The sequence below is a fragment of the Puma concolor genome, chromosome C1, assembly GCF_028749965.1.
Source record: "Puma concolor isolate L17-30 chromosome C1, mPumCon1.1.hap2, whole genome shotgun sequence".
NCBI classification, from domain to species: Eukaryota; Metazoa; Chordata; class Mammalia; order Carnivora; family Felidae; genus Puma; species Puma concolor.
In genome coordinates, this window is record NC_141674.1 from 50442916 (window position 1) to 50469901 (window position 26986).

The following is a 26986-nucleotide window of genomic DNA, read 5'->3' on the forward strand; positions in this document are numbered from 1 at the left end:
GGTTCTAAATGGTTTTCCACCTCCTTTCTGGAGAACCCATTAATTTCTTCTATAAAGACTCCTCTTCAGTATTTAGCTATAGAGGCACAGGAATGTCTCATGATTTTGGGGAATGCAATAGTGTGAAAAGCAAGGTTGTAAAATGAACTGCTTTCCTCCCCCTTTCTACCTAATTTCTCTCTCCCTGTGCTGTAAGGACTAGGATATCTCTTTCTGATTCCTGAGCTCATATTTAACTCAGAAAGTATAGTTTGCAAAAATGTCCTGCATGTTCTAATTTGTATGACGGAAGGAGAAAAGAACTCATCTGAGCACCAATTTGACATCGTTTTACTCCAACATTCTTTGGAAGCCAACACCCCTTCCCTTTTATGACTGTCTCAAATGCCCTTGCTAGCCAGATCCCTTTTGCTAGCTACAGTGTTTGCACATTTCCTTGTTAATCAGCTACGTAGGCTCAGAGACTGTGTGTTTTGGTGTTGTTTGTGTGTGCAATCTCGTGCTGCTTCCTGAACGCATGTGTCCCTTCCCTTCACAGCCTACTCGACACCCAGCACCTCCCCCGCAAACCGATTCGTCAGTGTTGGACCACGGGATCCAAGCTTTGTAAATATCCCTCAACAGACACAGGTGGGCCGCTCTCATCTTTTCTGTATGTGGTGCAGCTTGTTTTATTCATCAGGTGCATTGTAATTCGTCTTTTGGCACAACAGGCTGCATTTCCCAGCCCCTGTTTGGTCCCCTTTCCTCCTGACCCCAGCCTTCCTGGCCCTACAGCCACATTTCCCTGTGTTCTCAGAAATCGTGGAAAACGCTGTCTGCGATTTTTCGTTTCTCGTATCGAGAGGGTAGAAGAGGAAGGCTTCTGTGCCAGAACTCCTTTTGCGGTGGTGAGAAAGGTTTCCCAGTGCTAGCTAGCGTGTGTTTCCTTGTCTAGGAATTCTGGTCTCTCTGCATGCAAGCAGATGGAAGTATACCTCTACCTGGAAAAGTCCACTCTGGTTGCTGTTAAAATCAGAGTGCATCCAGGGAATGGGGGAACCAGCCACTCTTCTGTATTCACTATAGGGTCCCCAGGAACCTGGCAAACTTTCTGAAAAAAGAAAAGAAAAGAGAGGGTTTCTGAGTCCTATTAAGTTGCTGGTGTTGGTGCAGAAATAGGTGATATTTGTTACTGGTTACGCTGGCCACTAGAGAGCAAGGTGCAGCGGGGTGGGAGGGGACATATGCGACTATAATGTCATATTTTGAGGTAGGTGAGTGAGAAAAGAGTGTACGACGACATCTAGAGCTTGTTTTTCAGTAGACAGTTGTGTTTTGTCCTAGTATAGGTCAAGGAGAAGAAATCCCTTTTAAAAGTTTTGAAATGGCTGCTGTTCATTAAGAAACAGTGAGAGACTTTTGGAGTTCAAAGGTAGTAGATGTAGAGATATTTGAAGTTTGTGAAATAGAATTAGATTAAAGTTTGGAAAGGAACTACTCTCTGATTTCCTAATTAGAATGGAACTATATACTATCATAATTGACATAAAGTATGTTCTTTGTGAGGTTCTCAGCATGTTGTTTGAAAAAATTCCCTGGGATATTTTGTGCATATGCCTGGGTGTGTAATCTCCAGATGCCAAATTTGTAACTACTCATCTTTGTTTATAAGAATATGACCAGATGCTTATCAACGGGATAGATTTGCCTTCCTGGGTCCATTTGCTCACTCTGTAAAGGATTTTAGTTTATTGCTGTGTCGACAGTGCAGGTGAAACTACATTGCATCTGAAGCCTTCCTTACTCCAAAGCGGGGTCACAGAAAGTACAGCCTCAGAGGAGGCAGCTGGGAGGGGAAGGGGAGCAAAAAGGGGAGGCAGCAGGTTAACTCTTGAATTTCCCACTTCTGCTGTTCCTCCTGAAGCGGGCATATCCTTGGCTTCTGGGATTAACATCTACTCTGGACCTGCCATAAAATTGTTCCGGTTTATTGCTTATATTCCTACACCTTCAAATGTTTCACTGGTGATTTGGAAGTTGAATAATTACCTCAGATGCATTAAAATTTGATTTTGTACTTTTGGCTCATGTGTTCACATTCAGTGGGAGGGGGGAACCGGGGACAGTGGCTCTGTATTGAATGATTGCTTTTCTTGAAGCCCCAGAGTGCTTGGGTTACTTCATTAAGAACCTCAAATATGCAGTTTGGAAATGTCCTGTTTGTACTTTACATAGTATTTTTTTATACAATCTGTGATTCATAGCACTGAAATGGTACCCTGTGTTCCTTTCAATTTGTTTCTCTATAATCAAAACGTGTTATATTCCAAAAGGCTTTGTTTCACAAATGCCTTATTTAACCCAGAAACTGAGTCTTCATGATGTTGACCACAAAAATTCAATTCTTAAAAATCCAGATTCTCCACGCATCTGGATGAATGATGTCATTTAGACCCAATTTTGGCATCTGGAACTGAATTTTTTTTGGTCTCTGTTAAATATTTGGCATCATAGGGACAACAGCTTAAATGTTTCTTACCACAGTTACACCTGCCACATTCATCTTGAAGAAAACCATCCCAATTATCTTATGAGAAACTGTACTAATGGAGTTGTCATTTAAAAAAAAAATGTGTGTATATATCCTAAGGTAAAAATGATATGCTCAAAATATTTTTTAAATTTTTATTTATTTATTTATTTATTTTGAGAGAGAGAGAGAGAGAGTGCAAGCAGAGGAGGGGCAGAGAGAAAGGGAGAAAGAATCCCAAACAGGTTCCTACCTGTCAGTGCAGAACCCAGCCCGATGCAGAGCTCAAACTCACAAACTGTGAGATCGTGATCTGAGCCAAAACCAAGGGTCGCTTGGTTTAACTGACTGAGCCACCCAGGTGCCCCTATGCTCAAAATCTTTTAATTTTAAGGAGTATATGTTAACTCTTTAAAAAAAAAAAAAAAAAAAAAAGGAACTACTTTCCGGAACCATTTAAAGTGTTAGACATGTATAGATGTAGATAAAAATGGTCATGTTCTTAAAAAATAATCTCCTTTTTGAGAAGACATTAGTTCAGAAGTGAGTCTGGTTTTTCTTTTTTTACAGGAATTTTTTAAGACCTAATTTGAACATGACCTGCAGATTAGTAATTTTCTACACAAGCTTGCATTTTTTTCTACCTTTGATGCTTTTGTTGATGAGGCATGAAATGTGTATTAACTGAAGTATAGAAAAGTTTTCTGGAGAGATGACATTTTGCTTTCTACCTTTAGAGAAGTAAAATTGAAGGGTCAGCCAGGCAGGTACTTGAGCTTTACAAATGCAGAAGAGATACACAAATGCATGAACAAACGCAAGGTCAAATGGTGTCCCTTTCTCCAAAAGACCAGTTCCCAGTGGAAATCTCTTCAACATAACTGAAGCATTGACTTATAGGAGACAGATTAGGTATGGTCTCTGTTGTTTTGTAGCAGATAGAACTTGAACGACTGTTTAGACCTTTTAAATAGGCAGCTTTCAGTTTATAAAGAAAGTAAGAACTTTATTTATAAAAAGTGCTCTGGGGCACTTGGGTGGCTCAGTCGGTTAAGCATCCAACTCTTGGTTTTGGCTCAGGTCATGATCTTGCCGTTCGTGAGTCTAAGCCCCACATAAGACTCTGTGCAGACCATGCAGAGCCTGCTTGCGATTCTCTCTCCCTCTCTTTCTCTGCCCCTCCCCAGCTCTCTCTCTTTCTCTCTCAAAATAAATCTTAAAAAACCAACAACAACTTTTAAAAAAGTATTCTTTAATTATATAGAGCTTCTATTCATTGAGCATTTTCTGTGTACTAAGTACCTTAGGTACATTTCCCAACTAATCTTTGCAGCCACCCCAGTAGGGTAGCTATAATTATCTCCACTCTATATGTGGAAACTGAAACCTAAAGAGATTATTCATTTTCCCATGGCCATAAGCAGTGAGAAGTGAAGGAAGAATTTGTACCCAGCTTGCTGACTGCAAGGCCTGTGTTCTCTAGCCATTGTGCTTCACGAAGGCCTCACATGCTGGTGAGCCACACTGACTGATGCTCAGCTCTGGAATACTATGAGCATGCTCCCTGCTTTTAAATCTGAGACCGTATTAAAATCTAATCACCAGTATATATCCAAGAGATGGAAAGCAAGGTCTTGAAGAGGTATTGGTACGCCCATGTACTTGGCATTATTCACAATAGACAAAAGGTAGAAGCAACCCAGGTCTCCATCCACAGACACATAGGATAAACAAAATATGGCATATACATTTTGTTGTGCATACACCATTTTAATGTGGTATAGTGCATATGATCTGGCCTTAAAAATGAAGGAAATTCTGCAGTATGCTACACGGATGAACCTTGACGATGTCATGCTAAGTGAAAGATGCCAGTCCTGAAAGGACAAATACTATATGATCCCATGTATGTGAGGTTCCTGAAGGAGTCAGACTCATAGAGAAAATAGAAGGGTGGCTGCGGGATGGGAGGATGGCGGGATGGAGAGTCGTTGTTTAAAGGGTATGGAGTTTCCATTTTGCAAGATGAAAAGAGTTCTGGAGATGGTTGGTGGTGATGACTGCACAGCAGCGTGATCATACTGAATAACACTAAACTGTCCACTTAAAATTAGTTTAAGACAGTCCAGTTTATGTTATGTGTGTTTCACCACAACTTTTAAAATGTAATCGTTCGATAAACTCCGATGGCCCTTTCACCTCTGAAGAGCGTGAAATTCTGTAAAGCAAATAGGAAAAGTAGGCAGTTTATCAACAAAATCCACAGTAATTGTGTGCTGACCTCTCTCAAAGTACCGATTCTCATGCCCAGCACATAGTGGGTAGTCAGCATACATTGCTTGAATCTAAATGATTCATAAGAAAGTTTAAAAATAATGACTTTCTCTCATTACAGTCATGATGCATGTTAATTGTGGAAAATACAGATGGGAACAATAATAAAAATCACTTGTAGTCCTACTGTTAACATTTCCATATAAATCCATCCAGACTGTTTCTATGCATACAAGTATATTGCAAAAATGAGATCATATTACATACCCCGTTTGATAACTTGCTGTTTCTTCCCTTTAACAATATATTATGGCCTTCTTTCCATGTAAATTGGAAAAATTGAATATTGGCTTTTATTGCACCAATTCATCATCTGTAATGATTGGTAGGGAAAGATAACGTGGATAATTGAAAGCCATTTTTTCTCCTCCTTCCCTTCCAGTCTGTTTTTTTTTTTTCCTCCAGTGAATTCCTCCCTTCACTGAGATGGAATCGCCTTCTTTTTAGCCTTGCCTTGAGCTAGTTTTCTTTCAAACCATCTTGCAATTGCGTTGTACATTTCACCGCAGCTCGTGGCTGTGTTCGAACATTCCTGCCAAGTTATCTGCCCCATTCTTCTGCCTCACTTGCCTGCTACCTCTGCTACTATCATTATTTGACTCGTATCCCTCTGCATCCCCCACTTCGTAACTCATTAAAATCGGGGGTGGCCACCTCCCTACAGCTTTCAGAACATCCGTCTGTTTTGAGACACCATGAGCGCTTGGTCCCACCCCAAATCTCTTATTTTTCATATTTGTCCTAGGAACAGTTGATATTAATGTATAGAGAAGTCTCTGGGGCATAGAGTTTTTACTTCACTTTGGACACTATTAATGTCCCCTGCACGCCCACTGAATGATATAATATAATAGAGAACATGCTCTCATCTCAAATAGCAGAAAGCCAATGGCCATTTCAATTGCATCCCATAATTTAATCTGATCCCTGAAAACGAGAGCCATTAAGAGGATGCATTTATTTAGAGGAAAAAGTTAATATTTCATCATCAGGTAATAAATAGAAATACCAATTCCCACACAGAAGGACTGAGCAAAGAACTCATTTTGATTCAGGTTCTAGTTTAATCAGAATGTTCAAATAAAATGCTTAACCTGCAGAACTCCAATGAGAACTAATTCTTTAAGATGAAAAATGAGTGCAAACAATATTAAAAACAGGCATTTCTTCCCTGCCACCCAAATCTATCACTGTTCTGCATCAACAGAATTGTGGTATCTGAAATGCTATTTAAAACCAAATTACCATTTGGGTTATTAGAAGAATCGCTTGGCATGGCATGGGCCTGATTTGTTGACAAAAAGGCACAGGTGCTGTAACCTTTGCTTAATAAATCATTTAGCTGCTCGGCCTGCGAGCAGTGTGACTTCACTGCCTTTGCTTCATGAAATTTATAAACGTAGGCACAAGCCACACACTTCACTGTGCTGGAAACCACCTGATCTAGAGAGGTCCCTGCATGGCTAAATTATGGGCATGTCACCCATTGTCTGCCTCTGGTGGGGATGCATAAGGAAGGTGGGGAGGCAGCGAATATGGAGAGCATTTCCATCTGTTGACATTCTGTGTCATATTCCTGAAGTTCTGCTTGAGAGACAAAAGCATAGGCAATCCACAAAACTCTTCATAAGTTCCTTTCTTTGCTTACTCACCATTTCTTATAGTATTCCCAACACCTACAGAATGTAGGATGTAACAATTCTCCTCAAGTTGTTCAGAGACTAGTAGAAGACACAGATGTTTAAAAAAACAATAATAGTGGGGTGCCTGGGTGGCTCAGTCGGTTGAGCTTCCGACTTCAGCTCAGGTCATAATATCACGGTTTGTGAGGTCGAACCCCACATAGGGCTCATTGATGTCAGTGCACAGCCTGCTTCAGATCCTCTGTCTCCCTCTCTCTCTGCCCCCCCCTCAAAAATGAATAGACATTTAAAATAATAATAATAATAGTAGTGACAACAACAACATTAATAATGCAGCGTGATGCCAGTTACAATAAGATTTGCCTAATTTGCCTAAGAGGCTTTGAGACCATAGTATAAGAACTTTTCAAAGAGTGGAAGGGGGCAGAAAGGCTAAACCATTTTTCTATCCATATCTAATTTTGATGTGATGATATGATTCTGGTTTTCATGTAATTCACCCTTTTTTTTACCCCCCTACCTTTAATTTTTGCCCATTTATGCTATGCATGAGCTGGTAGATAAGGCTTTATTTTGCCCCTCCTAGGAAGAGCAACATGTTTATTGAGTTCTGTCTTCTCTGGACCAACCAGATACGCAGTCATGTCCTGTAGCTCCTTCACCCTTCATTTCCAAGAAACTCCCCCTCCTTGTGTAATGCCCTTGCCCAGGGCACCAAGGTCACCTGAGATTACACTCAAGTTAGCTGAAGCCTTCTCTGCTTCCTCCCCAACCTGCCCCGTGCTTTCTGCCTGTAGGAGGTTGGGTACCCACAGAAGTTCAGGGAGCAGCCAGAGAGCTGCAAAGGCAGGAAACTAAGATTTCTTAGAGGCAAAAAAAAAAAAAAAAAAAGTAGCTTCCCCTTTCTAGTTAGAATTGAATTTGAGCATTTCAGTTACAAGCCCATACAATGACAGACAAAATTTCATTTCCTTCTGACTTTGGACGAAGTTAAGAAGACTTATTGGTCAAATCAGTACTGTGTCTTAAGTACCCACATGTGCCAGGTTCTGTGCCTGAACTTGCTACCGGACTCAGAGTTGTCTGAGGTTGGTGCTGTTATCCCCATTTTACAGATGAGGAAACTGGCGTTTCAGAAGAGTACCTTCGTCCCAGGCCATTGAGGTAGCCAGGATTTGAACCGGTTTGTCTCTCAAACTTCTCTTTCCCAAATGCCATCTGCATGCTTAATTACTGTTAGTGAAAAGTTATTGACCATTTTCTCTTTAAGATGGCCTAAGATTGACTCATCCTCTTACGTCAAGGAATCAGAAGCCTAGGAATCGTGTCCTGTGGGATAGGACCGATGCCTCACTTGGTCTTTCTGAAGACCAGTTTCCTATTAGTTCATGCATCTGTAAAATAAGACTAGGCTCATTCTGTCTTCCTGTCTGGGAAAAAGACCTTTACTAATGATGTTGGTCCACATCTGTGAGAACAGCTAGACTCTGCCCAGAGACCAGACAGCAGAGCAGCTGAGATTGTGGGCTTCCTTTTCAGAACTTGGGTAGAACTTTATTTCTTCAGTTAGAAGCAGTATATGTTTTCATTTTTTGGTTATTTTTTTTTTCTTTCTTCTTGGTAATTCAATTTTTTCTAGTCTGGTTTATTAACTGTAGAATGATGATTATATGATCTCTAATGGTTGTTTTAAGTCTTAGTTCTGTTGGTGTAGAGAAAGTAAATGCTTGATTCCAACTAAGCATTCAACAAATGATAGCTTTTATTGTTTGGTTGATAACTAAATTCATATTTATATATTTTTTTTAACATTCATTTTTGAGAGAGAGACGGAGACAGAGCATGAGTGGGGGAGAGGCAGAGAGAGAGAGGGAGACACAGAATCTGAAACAGGCTCCAGGCTCTGAGCTGTCAGCACAGAGCCCAACGCGGGGCTCGAACCCACAAACCGTGAGATCATGACCTGGCTGAAGTCAGTTGCCCAATCGACTGAGCCACCCAGGCGCCCCTAACTAAACTCATATTTAAATGGTATTTTCTGGATTACAAACTATTTTTCTCATTTGATCTTAAGAGCAACCCATTAAGTAGGCAGACCCATTATTGTTGTTATCCCCATTATACAGTCTTTCAGTTTTTAATTTAGCAGCACCTTTGAGATGTCCTCAGCCACACACTTCACTTCTGGACAAAGTAAGGGCATCAGTTCTAGATACTGGTCTCCTTTTCTCCCTCCATTCTTATGCTTCTGTAATCCCATTACCTTTAACTCTGTGTGTTAGTGCGGTGTTAGTCTTTTTTGTTTGGTTGGTTTTTGCCTTGCTCCAGAAAGATTTGGGGAAGCTTCTTAGTTACAGCAAATGGATGATTATTGAAATAATTGGGTGCCTACTTGGGATTTGGCACACAATAGGTGCTCAATAAATACTGGCTCCTTCCTCACTTGCCTCTTCTCAGTATTAAAACGAGATCAGTGGCCATGGAGAAGGGTAAGATAAGAGGGAGCCTGCATAGGAAATAATTCGATTTTACGGAAGAAGAAGGGTAAAAAATCTGGTATCCGTTAAATTAGCCTTGGGATCGTGGGAAAAGGGGGGGCCAAAAAATGAGGTGGGAGGAATGCTAGAAAACAGAAGGTGAGAATTTGTACAGAGAATTGAGAGGAGTGAGGTCTGAATTTGATGATAGCCTTGCAACGAAGCCAGGAAACCCCAGTTTTGGTTGCAGAATTGCTGTCAAAATTCCCAGTCTTTAGATGGCTCTTGATGATGATGCTTCTGATCAGCAGAAGTTCCAAGACACCAAGGGAAACATATTTGGTACTCATGGCCTGATTTCTTTGTGGGGGGAAAAGGGGAAAAGAATATGAATTAAAGAAGAGGATAGACCTATTTTCACATCCTGGCTATGCCATTCATCAGCGTGATCTTGGACATTATCCCTTAAAATTCAATGCCTTCATCTATGAAATGAAGGCAGTACCCTCTACCTCCTAGAAAAAAACCCACTTGAGCGCGGCTTAAGCCAACTAGAGTTATTTTCCTGACGTGAAATTCTGAGTGTTTGTTGGCCTTATTTCATCTGCTATATGATGCCAGTGGGAGCCCATGCTCTTTCAGAGATTCTACTCTACCCTCCTCAGCATGTTGTCCATTCATCCTCATGCCTGGTGCCTCTGGTTGCAGAATGGCTGCTGCGGCTCCAGATATCATGCCCATATCCTTCTCCACTATTCCTCTTACATCAGGGAAACAATGGTCCTGCCATACTCCTCCCCTGTTTCCTGTTAGCAAATTTCTGTTCAGGTCTGACTAAAATTGGATTCCATTTTAATCTTTAGCAGCACAGAATGCTGGGAAAGCTAGCACAGAATTATCTTGATTGGCTAAAATCATGATCTGTTGCCGTGGGCTGGTTACATTGTCCTCCCTAAACAAAACTGCCCCAAGAAGGAAGGGGCCATCAATAATAGGTAAACCGTTAACAGTATTTGACATATTCCTTTTTCCTACTCTCTGCTGGGTTTCATGTGCTTTTAACTCCTGTTGTTGCACTTGACTCCCTTCATATCTTGATGCTTGTCTTTTTACAGGGCCTTTCCTCTATACTCGCTCCCCATGTGTGTAAGAAACATATATACTGTGTAAGTGTCTGTGTGTGTGTGTGAGAGAGAGAGAGAGAGAGAGTAGTGATCATGTCATATTAGCCCTCTGAGTCCAGGATTCATGCAGACATACTGGAGTTTTGTGCAGACCAGCTCCCACGGGCTGGGTCAACTTTCTCCCGGTAAACTAGAATTCTGCAAAGACTGAGTTGGAGGACATGTGCCTTTGTAATTGCAAGGGAACTCTGTGAAACAGTGCCCTCCATGTGCCCTCCCAGGTGCTTATCAAACAGTCAGCAATGGGTTCTGGGTTTCTCTTTTATGACTTGGAACCAGATGCTTCCTTTGCAAAAGAAAAGAGCCTGGTTTTGCTGAGCTTGAGTCAACAGAGTTCAGAGAACAGGAAAATGAGTTGATTGGCCCCGCTACGTGAACTGTGAGGCGAGAAGGCAATACAGGTGGTTTTGCCCCCTTTCCCCAAAGCCGCCGCATGCGAAAACTCCCATGCCCCAGGAATTTGCTTTACCAAATGTTTCTGAGCTCTAAAAAATAGGCTTTCACATTTAGGAGGGGTTCCTTTTGGACACAGGCTTTCCCAGGCTTTCTAATGAGCCTGAGACCTTGAAGGTCCCACTGACATACACAGTCTTAAGGCCGGTAGCCTATTGTCTAAAGTGAGATTTTCAAAGATCTCAAGTGAGTCCTCAGTGATTCTTCCTGTCCACTTTTCTCACACCCACTTGTTTACCTTCCTGTTTGTTTATTGAGGATGGAGGCACATTCTTTTATCAGTGGCCTCTCTTTTTGAGATCTAGCCTTTCAATGGAGCCTATTCACTGAGCTACATTCCACCGCACACGCCTCCCCAAAATATTTGCATGAGAATTTTTCCTTAGACTTCACATTGCTTCCTTTACAGCAGAGATGAAATAACTTAGCACTTCTAATTAGCTTTCCACTTTCCAAATGCTTTACACATTAACTAATGAATCACAGGAGCCTGTGATAAGCTGGAGCCCTGTGTTGAGGCTGGGACACTGGGTTAGGACAGGCTGTCCTAGCCCTGTGTTCCTTGCCCTCACGCCCTCCCTTCCCGGAGTCTGACTGTGTTGGGATAACGGAGCTGCAGCCCAGGCATGAACTTGAAGAGCAACCTCAGCCCCCCACAGTGCTGCCTTAATGAAGTAGAACGTGCTCAGTGCTCCCTTCCAAGGCAGGATAGGCCAAGTGACTGTGTCTGTCCTGTTGCCTTGAGTAGTTGGGGGAAATTTAAGGCCAGCTCTCATGGCACACAGCTCCTGCCTCTCTCACGTACAATCCCCCTTCCATGGATCCCTGGCCATTATGGGGCGGGGGTGGGGGGTGGGGAAGGAGTGGTACTGGGGAGATGGAAGGACCGTATGATAGAAAATTCTAGGAAGGGAACTGACTGTAGTAGGGACCTGTGCATCTTGGTAGACTAGGAGTCAAAATACTTGGATGCCTAGCTTATCTCCTCCCACTCATGAGCATGTGATTAATCTTGGGGACAGGGGGAAAAAAAACTCAGAATTTGCTGAGCACCTACTATATTCTTGGTACCACACTAGGCTTGAAGAGGGCCATTGAGATGCGTGTGTGTGTGTGTGTGTGTGTGTGTCCAGTCCCTTCCACACCTTGCTCACAGACGTCTAGGGAGAGAAGTAAACAAACTATAGTAAAGTATGATAAATGAAAAAGTTGAAGTATGTATGATCCGTAAGGAGTACACAGAGTAGGTAATTAACTCTGGAGAGAAGCAGGGGAGTCGTGGAAGCTATTCTAAAGGAGGTGACACATGGTTTTGAAGGAGACAGACGTACCTGGTAGGTACAACATTCCATTCCAGGCACATGCAAAAGAGTAGTAGTGTGTGTTTGGAGAACTTTACTCTGTTTGGCATACCTGTCCATGTAAGTGGCAGAGAATGTTGAATCATGAGGCTGGGAAGTTAGGATCTGGTCATGAATAAATACATAACTTCAAACAATGGTAAGGCAACTGGACTTCATTCTGTGGAGGGTAGGAAGCAGGTGAAGGACACAGTGGGATCTCTGCATGTGAAGAAACGTTAACGTAGATCGCTTTAACGCTCATTAGGTACAGGATTTTACAGATCATAGTAGTTTGAAGACCCATGATCAGGAGGTAGCCTCCTCTCCTGGGCAGTATCATACAGTAGAGAAGACATCAGCTTTGGAGCCAGACAGACTTGATATTGATTTATCTCAGTACATGACTGCTGTTGAGCTGAATTGTGTCGTTCCCCCTTTCCTCCCACCCCTACCCCTTCCCTGCCAAAGTTCAGAGGTTGAAACCCTGGGCCCCACTGCAATGGTTTTTGAAGGTGGGGACTTTGGGAGGTAGGTTTAGATGAGAGTTGGGTGTCACGATGCGATTAATGCCGGTGTAAGAAGAGAGTTTGCTCTCTTTCTGCCACCCAAGAGCTCAGTGAGAAGGCAGCCATCTGCAAGCCAGAAAGAGGACCCTCAGGTACAAATCAGGTACAGATCAGCTGGAACCTTGATGCTGGACTTCTCAGCCTCCAGAAGCATGAGAAAATAAAGCCACCCAGTTTATGATATTTTGTTATAGCAGTCTGAGACTAGTATAGTGATTTTGGGGTAGTTTTTAGCCTTTCTGAACCTTACATGTCACATTTATAAAATTATAAATTGCTTCCTGCATTCCACTTAGAGTTTTATGAAGATTCAATATGGTTAGATTGTAAGACCCCCCAGTACCCCCCTGGCACACAGAAAGCTGATATGTGCTGTTGCTGCATATTCACCCCTTAGAACTGAACCTCTCTCAGCACCAGAGGTCAGGCAGGATGCATCTCATTCATCTTTAGGACCCGGGACCTGTGATTGCCAGTAGAAACCCAGAAATGTTAATATGGCAAAACTCCCAGAGGTAATCTGGTCATTTTCCCCCTAAGCTGAGTTTCTTCTCCCCCTGCCCCATCCTTCTACGTCCGTTTTCCATAAGTTGTGCCATTAATTCTCTCATTAGCTAGTGGAATGATATTTATTTATTAAGAACATACTTAGCATACTCCCAAGGAGCAAGTTAAAGCTCAGCTAACAGCTGCAGTTTCTGGTTGGGAGGCAAACTACGCGGAGGAATGCATACGGAGAGTTTCTTTGTATGTTATAATTTCATATTAAAAAACTATTAAACTTTATGCTGGATGAGGGAGAGAAGAAAAAAAAATCCCAGTGCAAAAACAAGTTATGAACCTAGGAGCACAGTTTCTGAATGTTTATTTTGTCAGATACACAGCTGACATGATTAGTTCTAATGGGGTGGTGATCCTCATTGAATTGCAGATCCGTGTGAGTGACTGAAATACCGCAGGGACCTAAATAAGTCGTGCATACGGTATTACTTAGGCTGCATCCTTTAGCCAAGTTGAAGGCTTCTTTTTCTGTCCCTTCTCAACACGCACATGCACGCACACACACATGCACACGCACATGCACGCAGGCACACCGTGTATGCATTTATGTCTTCCAGAAACTCCACATAGAGCACTAATTACCTATCCAGAACAACGCTGACTTGCCTTTGCTGACTTCTCCCCCTTGCCCTCTGCCACCCAAGCACACCCCAACCCCCTACCTCCACTCTCCCCTGCAGATAATGGTGTATCAGATCAGTCTGCTTTGCTGCTGCATAAGACCCAGATCAATTTATTGACTCTGTCAGAGTGGCTGGTACAGTAATTGTTACAAGAGAAGAATGGAAAGTGAGAACACATCCACATGAAAAATAAAAATGACGTTTTGTTCTTTCCTGCCCCCCTTTGCTTTTTTTTCTTTTTTTTCTTTTTTTCCTTTTCTTTCTTTCTTTTTTCTTTTTTGCCTCATAGATCTTTATGTGTTTACACAGCAGAGAGCACTTTACTTAAATTAATCAGCCCCTTCTACATTATTAATTGTGACAGTTAGGGTGCTACATGACAGGAAGAGTATTATGGGAAAGCATTGATCTCATTCAGATGGTGTGGACCTGAGCAGGTTTGGTATTCCTTCCCTTATCTCCCTGCTTTGGGGTCCCATCAACTCACATTTCCCTGATTGACAACACAGAACGCCTCCCATCAATACAATTGATTTTGTTGAAAAAGGACAGGGAACATTTTTCAGCTGGAGATAGATGAATTACCGTGATGGCAAAAGAGAACATTTCAGAAATCTTTCAGTTTAGAAATCCAAATTGGGAACTAAAGTACTATTATCATCCCAAACACACGCCTAATTTTTACCCTCACAAAAATAATAGTACGAGAGGAAACTTACCACAAGTGAAAAATAGAGGTAGTTGAGGCCAACCATAAACCTGAAGATATAATAGCTATTTTTTAAAGGCTATCTGCTGATTTTTTGTGGGAAAATTTTTGGCTAAGTGCACATCTTTGAAAGACATTTCATTAAAGTTCAACTTTCATGGCTTATACCTGTAGACCCTAACATAAATCCTAGGTGAATGGACAAAAGTGAGTGGGTGTCATTTGTGACCTGGAAATAAAAGGTCAACCATTGGATTTATAGCTTTTTTAGTGAAAAGAACATAAAGATTCCTGCCAACTGGAGTCAATCCATATTTTAATGTTTCCTAGTTAAGATTATAAAATCAAGGGATTAGGATCATGCTGTTCAGTGAAGGTCAAAAATTAAATGTGGTGGGCTAAGTGTCATTCCCATGGGGCAGAAGTTAATATTTCAAAAACCATTTCTACCACTGGCAGTCAAGAAATGAATTGTCCATGGTCATTAACCAAGGTAAGGGGAATCCCACTATCATTACTACATTTAATGATAATTATTACACTAATCAACTATATTGTTAAATTACTCTGCTGTTCTCCTATAATGTCCCTGAACAGTGATAGTGGATTGATTGCTATCAAATAATTCGCATATGCAGTTGTGAACAAGTCAGGATGGAAGATCATGTATGAAGGCTTCCCTGTGGGAAAAGAAGTTGTGGCTATTTTATGGATATAAGAGTGACAACATAGAATCTTATGCTGCATATAACACTCTTCTAAGACCAAGAATCTGTGACATTGCAGACCCGTTATTAAGTATGCTTCACCAGAACAGAAAGTTTTAAATACAAAACATGAAATGCATTTCTTTTTATCATGTGTAACTTTTCTATTTCACATTTTTGCATGTGCTGCTACCCTGTCTGCCTTTTTTTTTTCTTTTTAGGGAAAAAAAATTCATTTGTCACATCATTTCCTTGAAACCTCACATTTTTAGAAGTCTGGGCTCCATCCACTTTGGGTTTTTATTAAGCAAGAAGAAAAGTTATTTGAATATCTTGAGAGAATGACTCAGACACCTATACCCCATACCATTTTCAAATCCGTTTTAAGATGCCAGTATCTTTCGAAGTCATAGAAATACAGCATATGGAAGCTGGTAATTTCCTTAAAGATGATCTACTCTAGATGCCCTCATTTTCCAGATACAACTTTAAGTGCATTTTGGAATAAAGTGTGTATCATTGTGATCAAACGGCACCTCCAAATAAGAGACCCAAAGCCCAGGGAGGTGGAAATACTTCCAAGGGCACATGGCCAATCGGAGGCAAAGTGGAACTGAGATGCAGGGTATCTGACACCAGGGAGAAAAGGGACTGGTAGTTTAACATGTGCCTTAGGAAATGGGTACACGGTTCCTCTTTTACAAAGGTGTTTTATAAAAGCCCAATATCCGTTAAACTGACCCAAGTGCGTTGGAATCCTCAGGAACAAAAGCACGCGGTTCAAAAGTCTACCTCACGGAATGTGTCTTCATAGACCGCCATGTGTGTGTGTATTGTGCGTACGTGGGTGAGGGTGGGTGGGCATTAAACCTGCATTTCTGTCTGTGCTCCTGGATTGCTTTTGCTTGCACATTTTTCTAACTTTTGTCCTTCACAGTAGAGACAAAGGTTACAATTCCCATCTACCTTCACAGGCAAACACTTTAAAGTGCTTCCGCGGGAGGCAGAGTAGGGAGGACCTTTGATTTAAAGTTCAACATTTACATTTGTAATTTTGACTAATTTCTGTGCTCGCATTAATTAAATTGAAATTGTTTAATTAGAATAAAAGTAAAATTGATCATTAGGATTAATTTAACCTGATAGGCTTTGTGTGCCTTTCTAGACAAATATTATGAAATATAGAGATAATGAAGCAGTGAGAGGTATAATTTCACATCTTATAATGATTTTAATATCTGCCAGTTGTTCTCTCTGGTATCTGGATAGCTCTGAATGTTGCTATTTGTTACATCATTACCATCCAGCGAGGGCCATGCTGTATTTCACAGTTGGCCTCTTCCCAAATATTTTTTCCTGTTGAAGTCTAAAGATGTACCAGGTTCTCTTCACCCCACCCTCCTAAACACATCACTCTTCCCCTTTCCCAACCCCCACCATCTTCCAGGAAGGCTGTTCCGCCTGGCTCTTCCCCTGGGCCTTGCATCACAATGACCTTTGTAGACCAAGAACTGCGGCTTGCTCTCTGTTTCTTAAAGAAAACCGTAGAAGAATAAGGCTACTCCTTTACCAGCGTCCATTCAAAGCATTGGATATGCATCAAAACATGGATTCAGCATCCATTCAAAAACATTACCTTTGCATCCACCTGCAGACACACTAATGAATGTACAGCTTTTTGAACTATCAAGTCAACTATCAAATTTTTTTATCTTCAAAACAATTAAGGTCCACATTGGTAAATTAAATCCTCAGGAAAATCTGCACACCATCTCGAGTTTAAAATTCCTCCAATCCACCATGTTACCAGAGTAACTTAAAAAAAAAAACAAAAAACACACACACCAGTGACATTAGCAATTGTGCTTAATTTGTTTCCTATAGAGACCTTGAACAGCAGAATGCAAAGGGCAGTGTAGAGTGAGTCAAAATTAGATACTTATAAAAAAGGAAAAAGAAACAAAAAACTAGGCAAAAGAAAGAGCATGATTCTCAGTAATCTGTGGTTGACTGACCGATGAGATTAGTGGAGACTGTCTCAGATGCAAATTATCATCTTTCTGCAAATTGGCCAGTCTTTCCTGGCCAACGTCTGAAAAAACTCTCAAGGTTGTAAGCCCAGGTTCCACTCAGTCACCATTAAGTAAACCGCCGCCCGAAAGGACACTACATTTACCATCCATTTCTTCAGACTATCATCTACATGATTCCACTTTCATTCATGTGCTTATCCAAAAGAAGAAACTTCTTATTTTCATAGCAAAGAGTTTTACTTAGAAGCTTACTCACATTTAACGTGGTTTTAGAAAAACCTTAATGTTTCTCAGCATTCGACCTAGTCTAAGTTCAGGAGATTGAGGGAAGAGAGTATATGGCTAGCATACTCATGCTATTACCGTATTTATTCAAGAAAAACGACTACCCATCATTGTACTAGGCCAAGCGGAGCAGTGGCCTGGCATATAAAGATGAGATTTCTGTCTTCCCCATGTCAGGAAAGAATGCCATAAAAAAAAAAAAAAATTGGTTCTGCATAGTCTAGTTAAGACACACAGCACTTTCATATATCATTTCATTTTATTCTCACAACCACATGCCAGGAAGGTGGTCTTAATTCTTTTTTTCACAAGGCACAAACTGAGACACAGACTCATCGTGGACTCTTAGGCCATGCCCCCTCAGCCAGGTAGATTCTTCTCTAACCACCACCTCCCCCCAGCAGCGCTCACCCTTGAACTATTTGACTCCTCACGTACCACTCTGCAGGGAGGCAGCTGCTGAAGCTGGGGACACCAGTACCTGCAGTGACACTGGATGTGCTCACCTGTCAAGAAAGAAGCATCCCAGTGTAAAGAGATGCTGTAAAGTAACCCTGAGGCCCTGCATCATTGGTGTATTACTCCTATACCTACTTTCTTGCTAGATAAATTCAGAGAGAAGTTGAGTGGCAGAGTCCATGGTGCTGTTTCTCCGGTTCTCTTTTCATTTCTGCCCACGAAGACCATGGCTGCTTTCTCTGAACTCCTGGAGTTAACCTTGACTCCACTGAGTCACGAAATCAGCTCTCTCCAGGTCGGTTCCATATGATAGCATTTAGAATCCCCACTTCAGGGGCGCCTGGGTGGCGCAGTCGGTTAAGCGTCCGACTTCAGCCAGGTCACGATCTTGCGGTCCGTGAGTTCGAGCCCCGCGTCGGGCTCTGGGCTGATGGCTCGGAGCCTGGAGCCTGTTTCCGATTCTGTGTCTCCCTCTCTCTCTGCCCCTCCCCCGTTCATGCTCTGTCTCTCTCTGTCCCAAAAATAAATAAAACGTTGAAAAAAAAAATTAAAAAAAAAAAAAGAGAAAAAAAAAAAAAAGAATCCCCACTTCAACTCCTCCTGGTTCCAAACCCAAAAGAGCTATTTCTTCCTCTCTAGTGTACCTTTATTGCCTGAAAAATCCCCGAGATCTTTTTGACCTGAAAAGCCCCTTCTGGGCTGGCACATTTATCTTCATAACACTCTTTATCTTCATTTTCAAGGCAGAAAAACAGTTTAAGCAAACCCTAGTTTTTATATTTGAAGGGAATACACATGCATTGAGAATGCTGAAAATGATCGCCAAGAAATTCGAAGCCATGGCTATGGAATTCTAGAACATACATCTAGAATCTGTTACTTAGTTTTTAACTGGAACGTTAACTTGAAAGCCTTATAGAGGAAATTAAGAGGATACAGTTAGTTCTCCCGGCCCCTGTCTTGTTGTCTTTCTTTCTCTCTTTCTTTGACTTTATAACAGATCCGAGGAAACTTTTAATACTCACTAACGCTGTGCTGCCCAGTCTCAGAGTCTGAAATGCCTGAGAAAGCAGTACAGATTCCAACTGTAAAACATTCCTTCACCAAGCCTTGGAAACTGGTGCACTGAGGCTGGCAGAGCTCAGAGGGAGCACATGTAAATGAGGCTCACTTATAAACTCCTGAGGAGTGTCTTATTTAGTTCAAACCTGAACTTGAACTCATAAACATGTTCCTGAAGAACAACACCGAGAGGCTGATGGAGTACAACGGGAAGCCATATTTTAGCTCAGACAATTCACTTCTCTAAAAGAAAGAAAAATCTTCTATTTTTTTTAACTCAGTGCCTTTAAGGTAGCTAACGTGGTATTAGCTGCAAGATTTTTGTGATTGCAGAATCCAGCAGAAGTTAGTAGGTATCCCTTGAAACTACCACCATTCATGCAAAATGAACGATAGGATCTCCTATCTGTATAGTGATTTAGCAAGAAAAAAAAGGATATTTAGAGAGCCAATGAACACAGGAGCGCCTAGGTGGCTCAGTTGGTTGGGTGACCGACTTCGGCTCGCAGTTTGTGAGTTCAAGCCTCGCGTTGTGCTCTGTGCTGACAGCTCAGAGCCTGGAGTCTGCTTCAGGATTCTGTGTTTCCCCCTCTCTCTGCCCCTCCTCTGCTCACGCTCTGTGTCTCTCTATCTCTCAATAATAAATAAATGTTAAAAAAAAAAAAAAAGTTAAAAAAAAAGCCAATGAACATAGAACAGTCCAATTGGTTTCATTAAAATTTAATAAAATGATAGTGGAATGTATAGCTGTTCTTGATTAGCACTGTGTGCATAAGTTGTGGGTTTGTTCCTGAGTGTCAGTTACTGGACGAGCCCTACCAGGTAGAATTTATCTGAACACAAAGTAGGTGATTTTGTTTCCATGGCTTGATTGTATAAACACATGCTTAAATCTGTCTTCAGTAATCTTTGCTTGGGAGATCTCCACCCTCTCTAAAGTCATGACTAAAAAGATAAAAATGAATCCAATTTTTCTATGTTAGTGTAATATTACCTCTCTCTAAGAAGCATAGACTCCCGACAGGGAAGCCAGGTAGCACTGCCAGTCATTTATATCATGTCTATGTCCAAGCCATTGAAAAGACCCTTCACACAGAGTGTTAACGTTGTGGGACTTTGTTCAACAACCCCCCCTCCCACCCCAGCCCCACCAAGAGGCTTCCCACTCACCTCCCTGAGAAATATTCAGGAAGAATCGAATTGTTTGTAGTAATGAATATTGCTCAGTTGTAAATTTAATCTACAAATTTAGAAGGAAATAAATCTGAACATAAAAAGCATTTGCTGTTTCAGCATTAAAAAAAAAAAAAAAAAGTACTGTCATTTGAAACTGCCAACTCCCCCATGTGGGTTTGTTTTGCAAGTCACGTCTTAACAAAGACAAGTTGTGTTGCCATAAAACCCTAAATCCCACCACATTTTCAGAAGGAGGAGGAAAGCATTGTTCACTGATCCCTGGTGTGTGCTTTCGGGGATACCACATGGAGCTTTGACTGGGCTCGGGGAAACCATTCTATTTCTATGGAGGGTAGTTGGCCCAGAGGAAGCCTTGACCCCACCCCATTGCCATCCAGATGCCAGCAACGCCTCCCGTGATGATGTTGCTTGCGCTTGGGGCCGGCATCTCAAAGTCATTTAGGCCAGTATTTCAAAGTTTTGTCTTTTTATGTTTGTTATTTCCTGCCCCAAATGCTGAGATAACTGGTATACCCAGGCCTGTTTTGCAGATAAGTTAAGTTGGACCCCCTAAGTCACAAAAACTAGAAGTTAAGTCTCTGGCATTTTCCATGGCCAAGCTCACTCCAGCCTCAATGAGGGACATGAGCAGTTTTACCCCAGCATCCCATCCACACTGTGAACGAGGAAAAGATAAGTCCTGGAACTAGTGAAATCGAAATGCAGGCGTTCCTGGAAGGTAAAGAAAGTTTAGGAATGGGATTTTTGTGAGTACTATCAGAGCGGCCTCCTTGTGTGCCTAAGTCCCAGGGCAACCAGCGACTGGAGTGGGGGGGGGGGGGGGGGTTCCCGATTCACAGTCCTGTGAGTGAGGAGGTGTATCTCCCCAGCCTCTCTTTCCTCGTGAATGAGAGAACTAAGATGCCCCAGGCTCCTCCACCTTCTGTCCCAAATCTGCTTCTGAGCCTCGTTTCTTTGGCTCACTCCAGAAGCCCTCCACTCCAGCTGCCAGGCGGGGTGGTCGTGGTTGCAGCTGACTGAGCTCTTCTTCGAGGCCTTTCTTAATCCAGTGAATGGAGTAGGAAGGACTGTTGGTTTGTGTGGACTTTGGGAGAGGAGGGGTCTGCCCTCATTCCTGTGGGGGGCTCAAACCCAGGTGGAGAGGGAGAGAAAGAGACTGGGTGGAGGGGTGGGAAGGGGGCCGGAAACCGGGCTGGAAAGGACGGGAGGAAGGACCCTGGACCGTGAACGGAGGGCGCTTAAAAGGGGTAGGAAGCAAAGACCTGTGCTCTGGGCCTTCACAATTGGTGCCAGCTGGGGTGGAAAGGTGCAAAGGTGGCAGATGCCATCCAGTGCCTAAAAGGGACTTCTTGGCTGAAAAGGTTAGTTTGGGAATTCGTTCCTGGCAAAGAACCAGATCCTCTGTCATCCTATTGCAGGATAGCTCTGCGAGAATTTTTGTAATAACTGGACTACTTTTCGCTTTAATGTTATTTTTCCCCTTTCCAGACTTTCTCTACCTGCACAATCCCAACACCAAATCTACATGATAGATGCGCCGTGAACCTGAGCGGTGTTTGGGAAGGTCTTTTCCGCTCTGGGGGAAGAGCAGGAGCAGAGCAGCACTGGGTGGAATGATTATTACAATGTGGCCACGCTCTGCTGAGCTCTGACCTCCACTCCCACGCCTCTCTTTTTAAACAAGAAAGGTTACCTCCCCCGGCCACTATTGGGCCAGCCCCAAGTGTGACTGTCTGTGCTTGTTAGACAACAGGCATTTAATTAAAGTTGGAATCTGATGTGTAGAAAACATACATTTTTTTCATTTCATAGCTCCCTAGGAAATCATATTCTCTCTGCCATCCCTACTGTACTCAACTCTCTCTGCCACCAAAAAACAAAAAATAAAAAAAGGAAGAAGAAAAGAAAAGAAAAAAAAGGAAAAAAAAGACTAGAGGAAAGATGATCTTAAAACTGAAAATCAAAATCACGAAAGGGTAGCTTGCCTTCTCTATTTTTGCCTTTGGGGCAGACATTAGCCAATCATAAAGCCTGTATTGTATCTTCAAACCAGAGCCAGTTTTTTAATGGCAAACTTCCCACATGCAAAAGGGTTTGTCCCATTTCAGGGCATTAAAACACAACATTTAATGAATCTGTAACTAAAATCTTTCATCTTTCCTCTGTGCGGTAAAAGGGCTTGCCTTAATGCTTTCTGATATTTGGGTTGGACTTCGTAGACTCAAAAAACGAAAGAAAGAATGGAAGGAAGGAAGGAAGGAGAGAAAGAAAGAAAGAAAGAAAGAGGAAGGAAGGAAGAAAAGAGAAAGAAAGAGGAAGGAAGGAAGGAACGAAGGAAGGAAGGAAGGAAGGAAGGAGAAAGAAAGAAGGAAGGAAGAGAAGAGAAAGAAAGAAAGAAAGAAAGAAAGAAAGAAAGAAAGAAAGGAAAGAGGAAGGAAGGAAGGAAGGAAGGAAGGAAGGAAGGAAGGAAGGAAGGAAGGAAGGAAGGAAGGAAAGAAAAAAAAGAGAAAAGAACAAACAGTAAACACCAGGCCCTCCTGAAAATAAACCGCGAAGCGCCCTTGTCACTGCGTTTCCGAGGCAGAGCCAGCCATCCGGGCACTGTCTGGGCTCCACCCAGAAAATCCGGCGGTGCTAACCCAGCCAAACAGATAGGAACTCTGGACGATTTCATCGGGTCGTTGTCCCCTTAATCTCCACGCTGCACCTCAGATCTCAAGCAGCTTCCGTGGCGCGGGCTCACTTTAATGGATAGAATCTATTTTTCATGAAAAAGCAGGAAATAAGCTGTCTCTTTCATAAAAAGATTTACAAAATGTAATCATTGTTGAAATATTCCCTTTGAACTGCCGTGTCCACGGGGGTCTCCGGCTCCCAGAGTCGTGCTTCATTAGAACCCCCTCACAAGCGGCTCCAGAAGGCAGGTACACTGGTGGTGCCCGGCTTTGATGTCTTGAATGAATGAAAGAAAAGCACAATAAAAAAGAGCTGTTGATCAAGCATAAAATACTCTTTAAGCTGACAGAATAGCAGCGTTAACACACCCTAAGCTGCTTTTAGTTTTTCCCTTTTTTCCTCACATTTTCCTGTGCTTTGTGTACAGTGGGGGTTTGTATTTTATAAGAAGTCTCTGATCTATGTAGTATGCCGTTCGCTAACAAAAACCAAAATAGGATTGTTTCTGTCCCACTTGGTTGCCTGACTACTCCCTCCCTCCCCACCTCCCCTCTCCCCCGCTCACCCCCAACTTCCAAGGCGTGCAGTTGAGCCTTGCAAGGCAAGGGCCCAAATGCCTTTCATAAACTTGAGCCAATTCCTTTTGTGTGGTTGGTTTCGCTGTTCTGATTTTAATACCGCAATTAAAGACAGATTTTTATTTTCTCAAGAACTTTCTCTTGCAACTGGGGAAATGGAACTGATGCAGCTGCTACTTTTAACTAAGAAATTATATCATTAAATGAGAGAAAAACGCCTTGTCGGGCCATGACTTTCCAAGGGAACCGGTCCTCCTTGCGTCTCACGTGGACTTTAGGGCCTGTCCACATGCTACAGTTAGAGAATTCAGTTACCCTGGCGTTCTGGTTTTCTGTGCTTGCCTCTGTCCAGGCATTAGCTCATCTAATCCCCATAAAAACTGATAAAGTTGTTATCTCCATTTCATGGAGTCTAAAACCAAGATTGGGGAATGCTAACTCGCCTAAGATGATTTAACTAGTACATAATGGTGCATACTAGTTAAATGATGAGGTTCTGCTAACTCGGCCTCCAGGGCCCCAGCTCTACCACAATGAGGACAGCCCTCCAGGAAGTCCGCAGAGCAAATGTGAGTGGGCCTGAGTGCCGTTGTTAATTCAGAAGTCTCTGGTTTCGTGAGGTAAAAGATTCCTCAGATGAAAATGTAAAGGGGGGGGGGGGGGGGCAAAAACAAAAACAAAAACAAAAAACATTACTTGATGGTGAGGCAAACACTAGGGCAAGTTGGAATACAGCGAAAGAGTTAGACTTTGGAACAACGGTCAGAATAACTGGATTGTGTACGTACTCTCAAGGTTTGGAGGTGCCGGATGGCTCATTGGGTAAAAAGATTAGTGTTTTCCCGTCTTGAGGTTTGAACCAAACAGAGGTCTTGGCCGGGAGCAACACGGTCACTCTCCAGGGAGCGGTGGTTTGGACAACTCCTCTGTGCTTGTAGTAAGTAGGCAGCAGTCCATGTTACAAAACTATTGCACATGCTACTGACGCAGTTGGCCACAGTTGGTCCCACTGCAGCAGCTCTTTAGTCAGAACTGCCTGGGGCGGCGTGTGGAGACCTGTTCCTCTCTCTCGGGAGAGCGCCTGTCATTTGGGGAGGCATGGCCATGTGACGTGAGCACAGATATGGCACAGCCATGCTAGAAGTCATCCATCTAAATGCCCTGTTGGGGTAACTGATACTAGGTTTCCAGAACCTCTAAGATAGCTTGCCCCTTCCTTCCTTCCTTCCTTCCTTCCTTCCTTCCTTCCTTCCTTCCTTCCTTCTTTCCTTGACAGTATTTAGTAAGTGCCTACTCTGTGCCAGACACTGGGCAAGACACTGGGGATGCCACACTCAAGAATGTATCCATTTTCTTGGGGAGAAAACAGGTAATTAAAGCTCAGTGACTATGACAGAGGTAAACCCTGGGACGAAAGGCCTCGAGAAAGACCCCTTGGAAGAAGGGATGCTAATCTGAGAACGCAAGAGCTAGCAAGTGTTAGCCAAGCCAAGGAGAGGGGGACAGCCTGTGCCAAGGCCCAGCAGGGAGAAAGCATTTGGCTTTGGGGGATCTGGAAGAAGTTTAACACAGCACAAGTGTTGAGTATAAGCAGCGAAAAGATAAGGCCACAAAGGTAAGTGGGGCCAATCATGGCCCATTGATGTTTTAACAGTTTCCTGTACAATAAACAAGTCTTGGTTTAGCGTTATTGAAAACAGGTTTTCTTTAATTAACAAAATCAGACAAGAAAAATGACGGCAGGGATCAAAGCCCATGGCTGGCGATACCAATAACTGACACCTGTGTACAGCATGGCACCTTTTTCAGAAGAAACCAGTGTGAAAATCTGCCTTCCTCTCCTGTAATGCAGAATGGCCCTCACAGCAACCCTCTGGGGGCCCGAGGACAGAGACCAGCTTACTTCAAATCCCACAGCTAGTTAAGGGAAAAAGTAGGACTCAATCCTGGGTCCCTGGGACATTGCATGCTCAGCCTCATCCGTTGATATTAAGTTGATAAAGATCCTACTGTGAGAACAGCAATGAAAGCTATAGAAGGCTGCAATTCAGCGCCTTCTTTCTGCACAACGACTCAAGGAGTCTCCCCCCAGAGCCTAGTGTACATAGCACCGAGCACACATTAGGCCCCTAGTGCTTGTGGATTGAGGGAAGAAGTGCTCCAAAATGGTGTCTACTGATTTGAGAAACTCAGAAGGTGGTCCATTTCTGTTGTCTTGAAAGGGGGCGGGGGAGCTACAGGGCTTTTGGCTGATTTGCCAAGGGCAACTCATTTGGGCTAAACCTTGGGCTTTTTGCTCCTCCAAACAAGAGCAGGAAGCCAAAAATGACTAACTGGATGAGTGTGACCCCGCAGAGATACAGCACTTCCTCAAGAGAAGAGTCAAAATGGTGACCACAACTCATGTGGTCCTGGTTGGTAGCGTCCTCTTTGGGGCTGATGAACAGGCGGGCCTGCCTGCGGGGTGGGGACAGAGGCCCCCCTGTATCTGCATGTCTCCTTTTTATGTGTGTGAATGTCCTTAAATAACCCACCTTGTGTGGAGAAGAAAACGAGGCGTCACACCCAGTTCTGGATTCCACATTAACAGCCTCCTTCCGCAGTGTTCAACTTTGCCCTTGAGGCCTTTTGTTTAACTTTTTAATTTGAAAAACAGATTCTGCTGCGTCACAGTCTGTTCCACCCTCCCCATCCACACCCCCTGCACCCTCCCTTTTTTTCTTGGGTTTTTGTTTTTTTTTTTTTTGGTTAAAGTAAAATATTAGCTATCTCAAAGAGACTTGTATTTCCTTTTGTTGTTAAGATATACATCCTGCCCTGTTAGTGAGAAGAGTCTATAAAAGGCCTTTAAAAAAAAGTTGTTATTCACATTAGAATGTGTGTCGTTCACTAAGGAGTTGAGTCTTCTTCAACCATGTCTCGGGCCACCTCATGACCAAAGTTTGGAAGAGTTTCCTAATTGCTCCCCGTGGGGCATAAGGAAGGAGAGAGCCTGGCACTGCCAGAGGGTGCCAACTGCTATTTCAGCCTTCCTGTTTAGGATGCAGCCGGATAGATATTGTTTATGGCTCATAAAACCTGACTACTGTGAGTATTCCAGAATCCCAGCAGAATGGGATTCCAACTTTCATGGAGCTGTAAATTAAGGGGCGGGAAGTGTGATAAAACTCCTTAGAGAACGCTGAAAAAAAAAATTTTTTTTTTCGCGCTGCAATGGTTAAATGAAATTTTATAAGCACATTCAGCGTGGAGCTGTTTTGCATTACATGAGTTGAATACCTTAGAGACGCCACATCTGCAGGCACTTTATTAAATCCTTAGTCAGCACTTTCCAACCTGATGAGATTACTTCTTCATTTGACTGGAGAAAAGGAAAGCTGAGCTCGGGTCCTGGACTGCAGGTTTCTTTTGATGTTTCACCTTGAACACTGAGAGAGGACAATTACCCTCCCCCGCCATTTCGCCCCCCCACCTCCAGCACATCCCAAACTGTAGAAATTGTGAGTGTAGCAGGGTAATTTTACTTAACTAGCGCCTCTGTGGGAGTTGTGGATTTACGGACCTCCAAAACAACTAGAGCTGAA

At 42.8% G+C, this 26986-nt stretch overlaps 1 protein-coding gene across 9 annotated transcripts in view; it reads left to right on the forward strand.

The window, feature by feature from the left end:
- NFIA (nuclear factor I A) overlaps positions 1–26986 on the forward strand; it is a 574225-nt gene that overhangs the window by 535322 nt on the left and 11917 nt on the right. For 6 of the 9 annotated variants that reach the window (XM_086717139.1, XM_086717143.1, XM_086717147.1 and 3 more), the window contains one exon: positions 539–630. The exons of 2 other annotated variants lie outside the window; for them this stretch is intronic. In XM_086717139.1, coding sequence (XP_086573265.1) covers positions 539–630 — 92 coding nt within the window. Of the gene's footprint in view, positions 1–538; positions 8376–26986 lie in introns of those variants that run through there. One more of the 9 variants, XM_086717140.1, reaches the window with a different exon arrangement.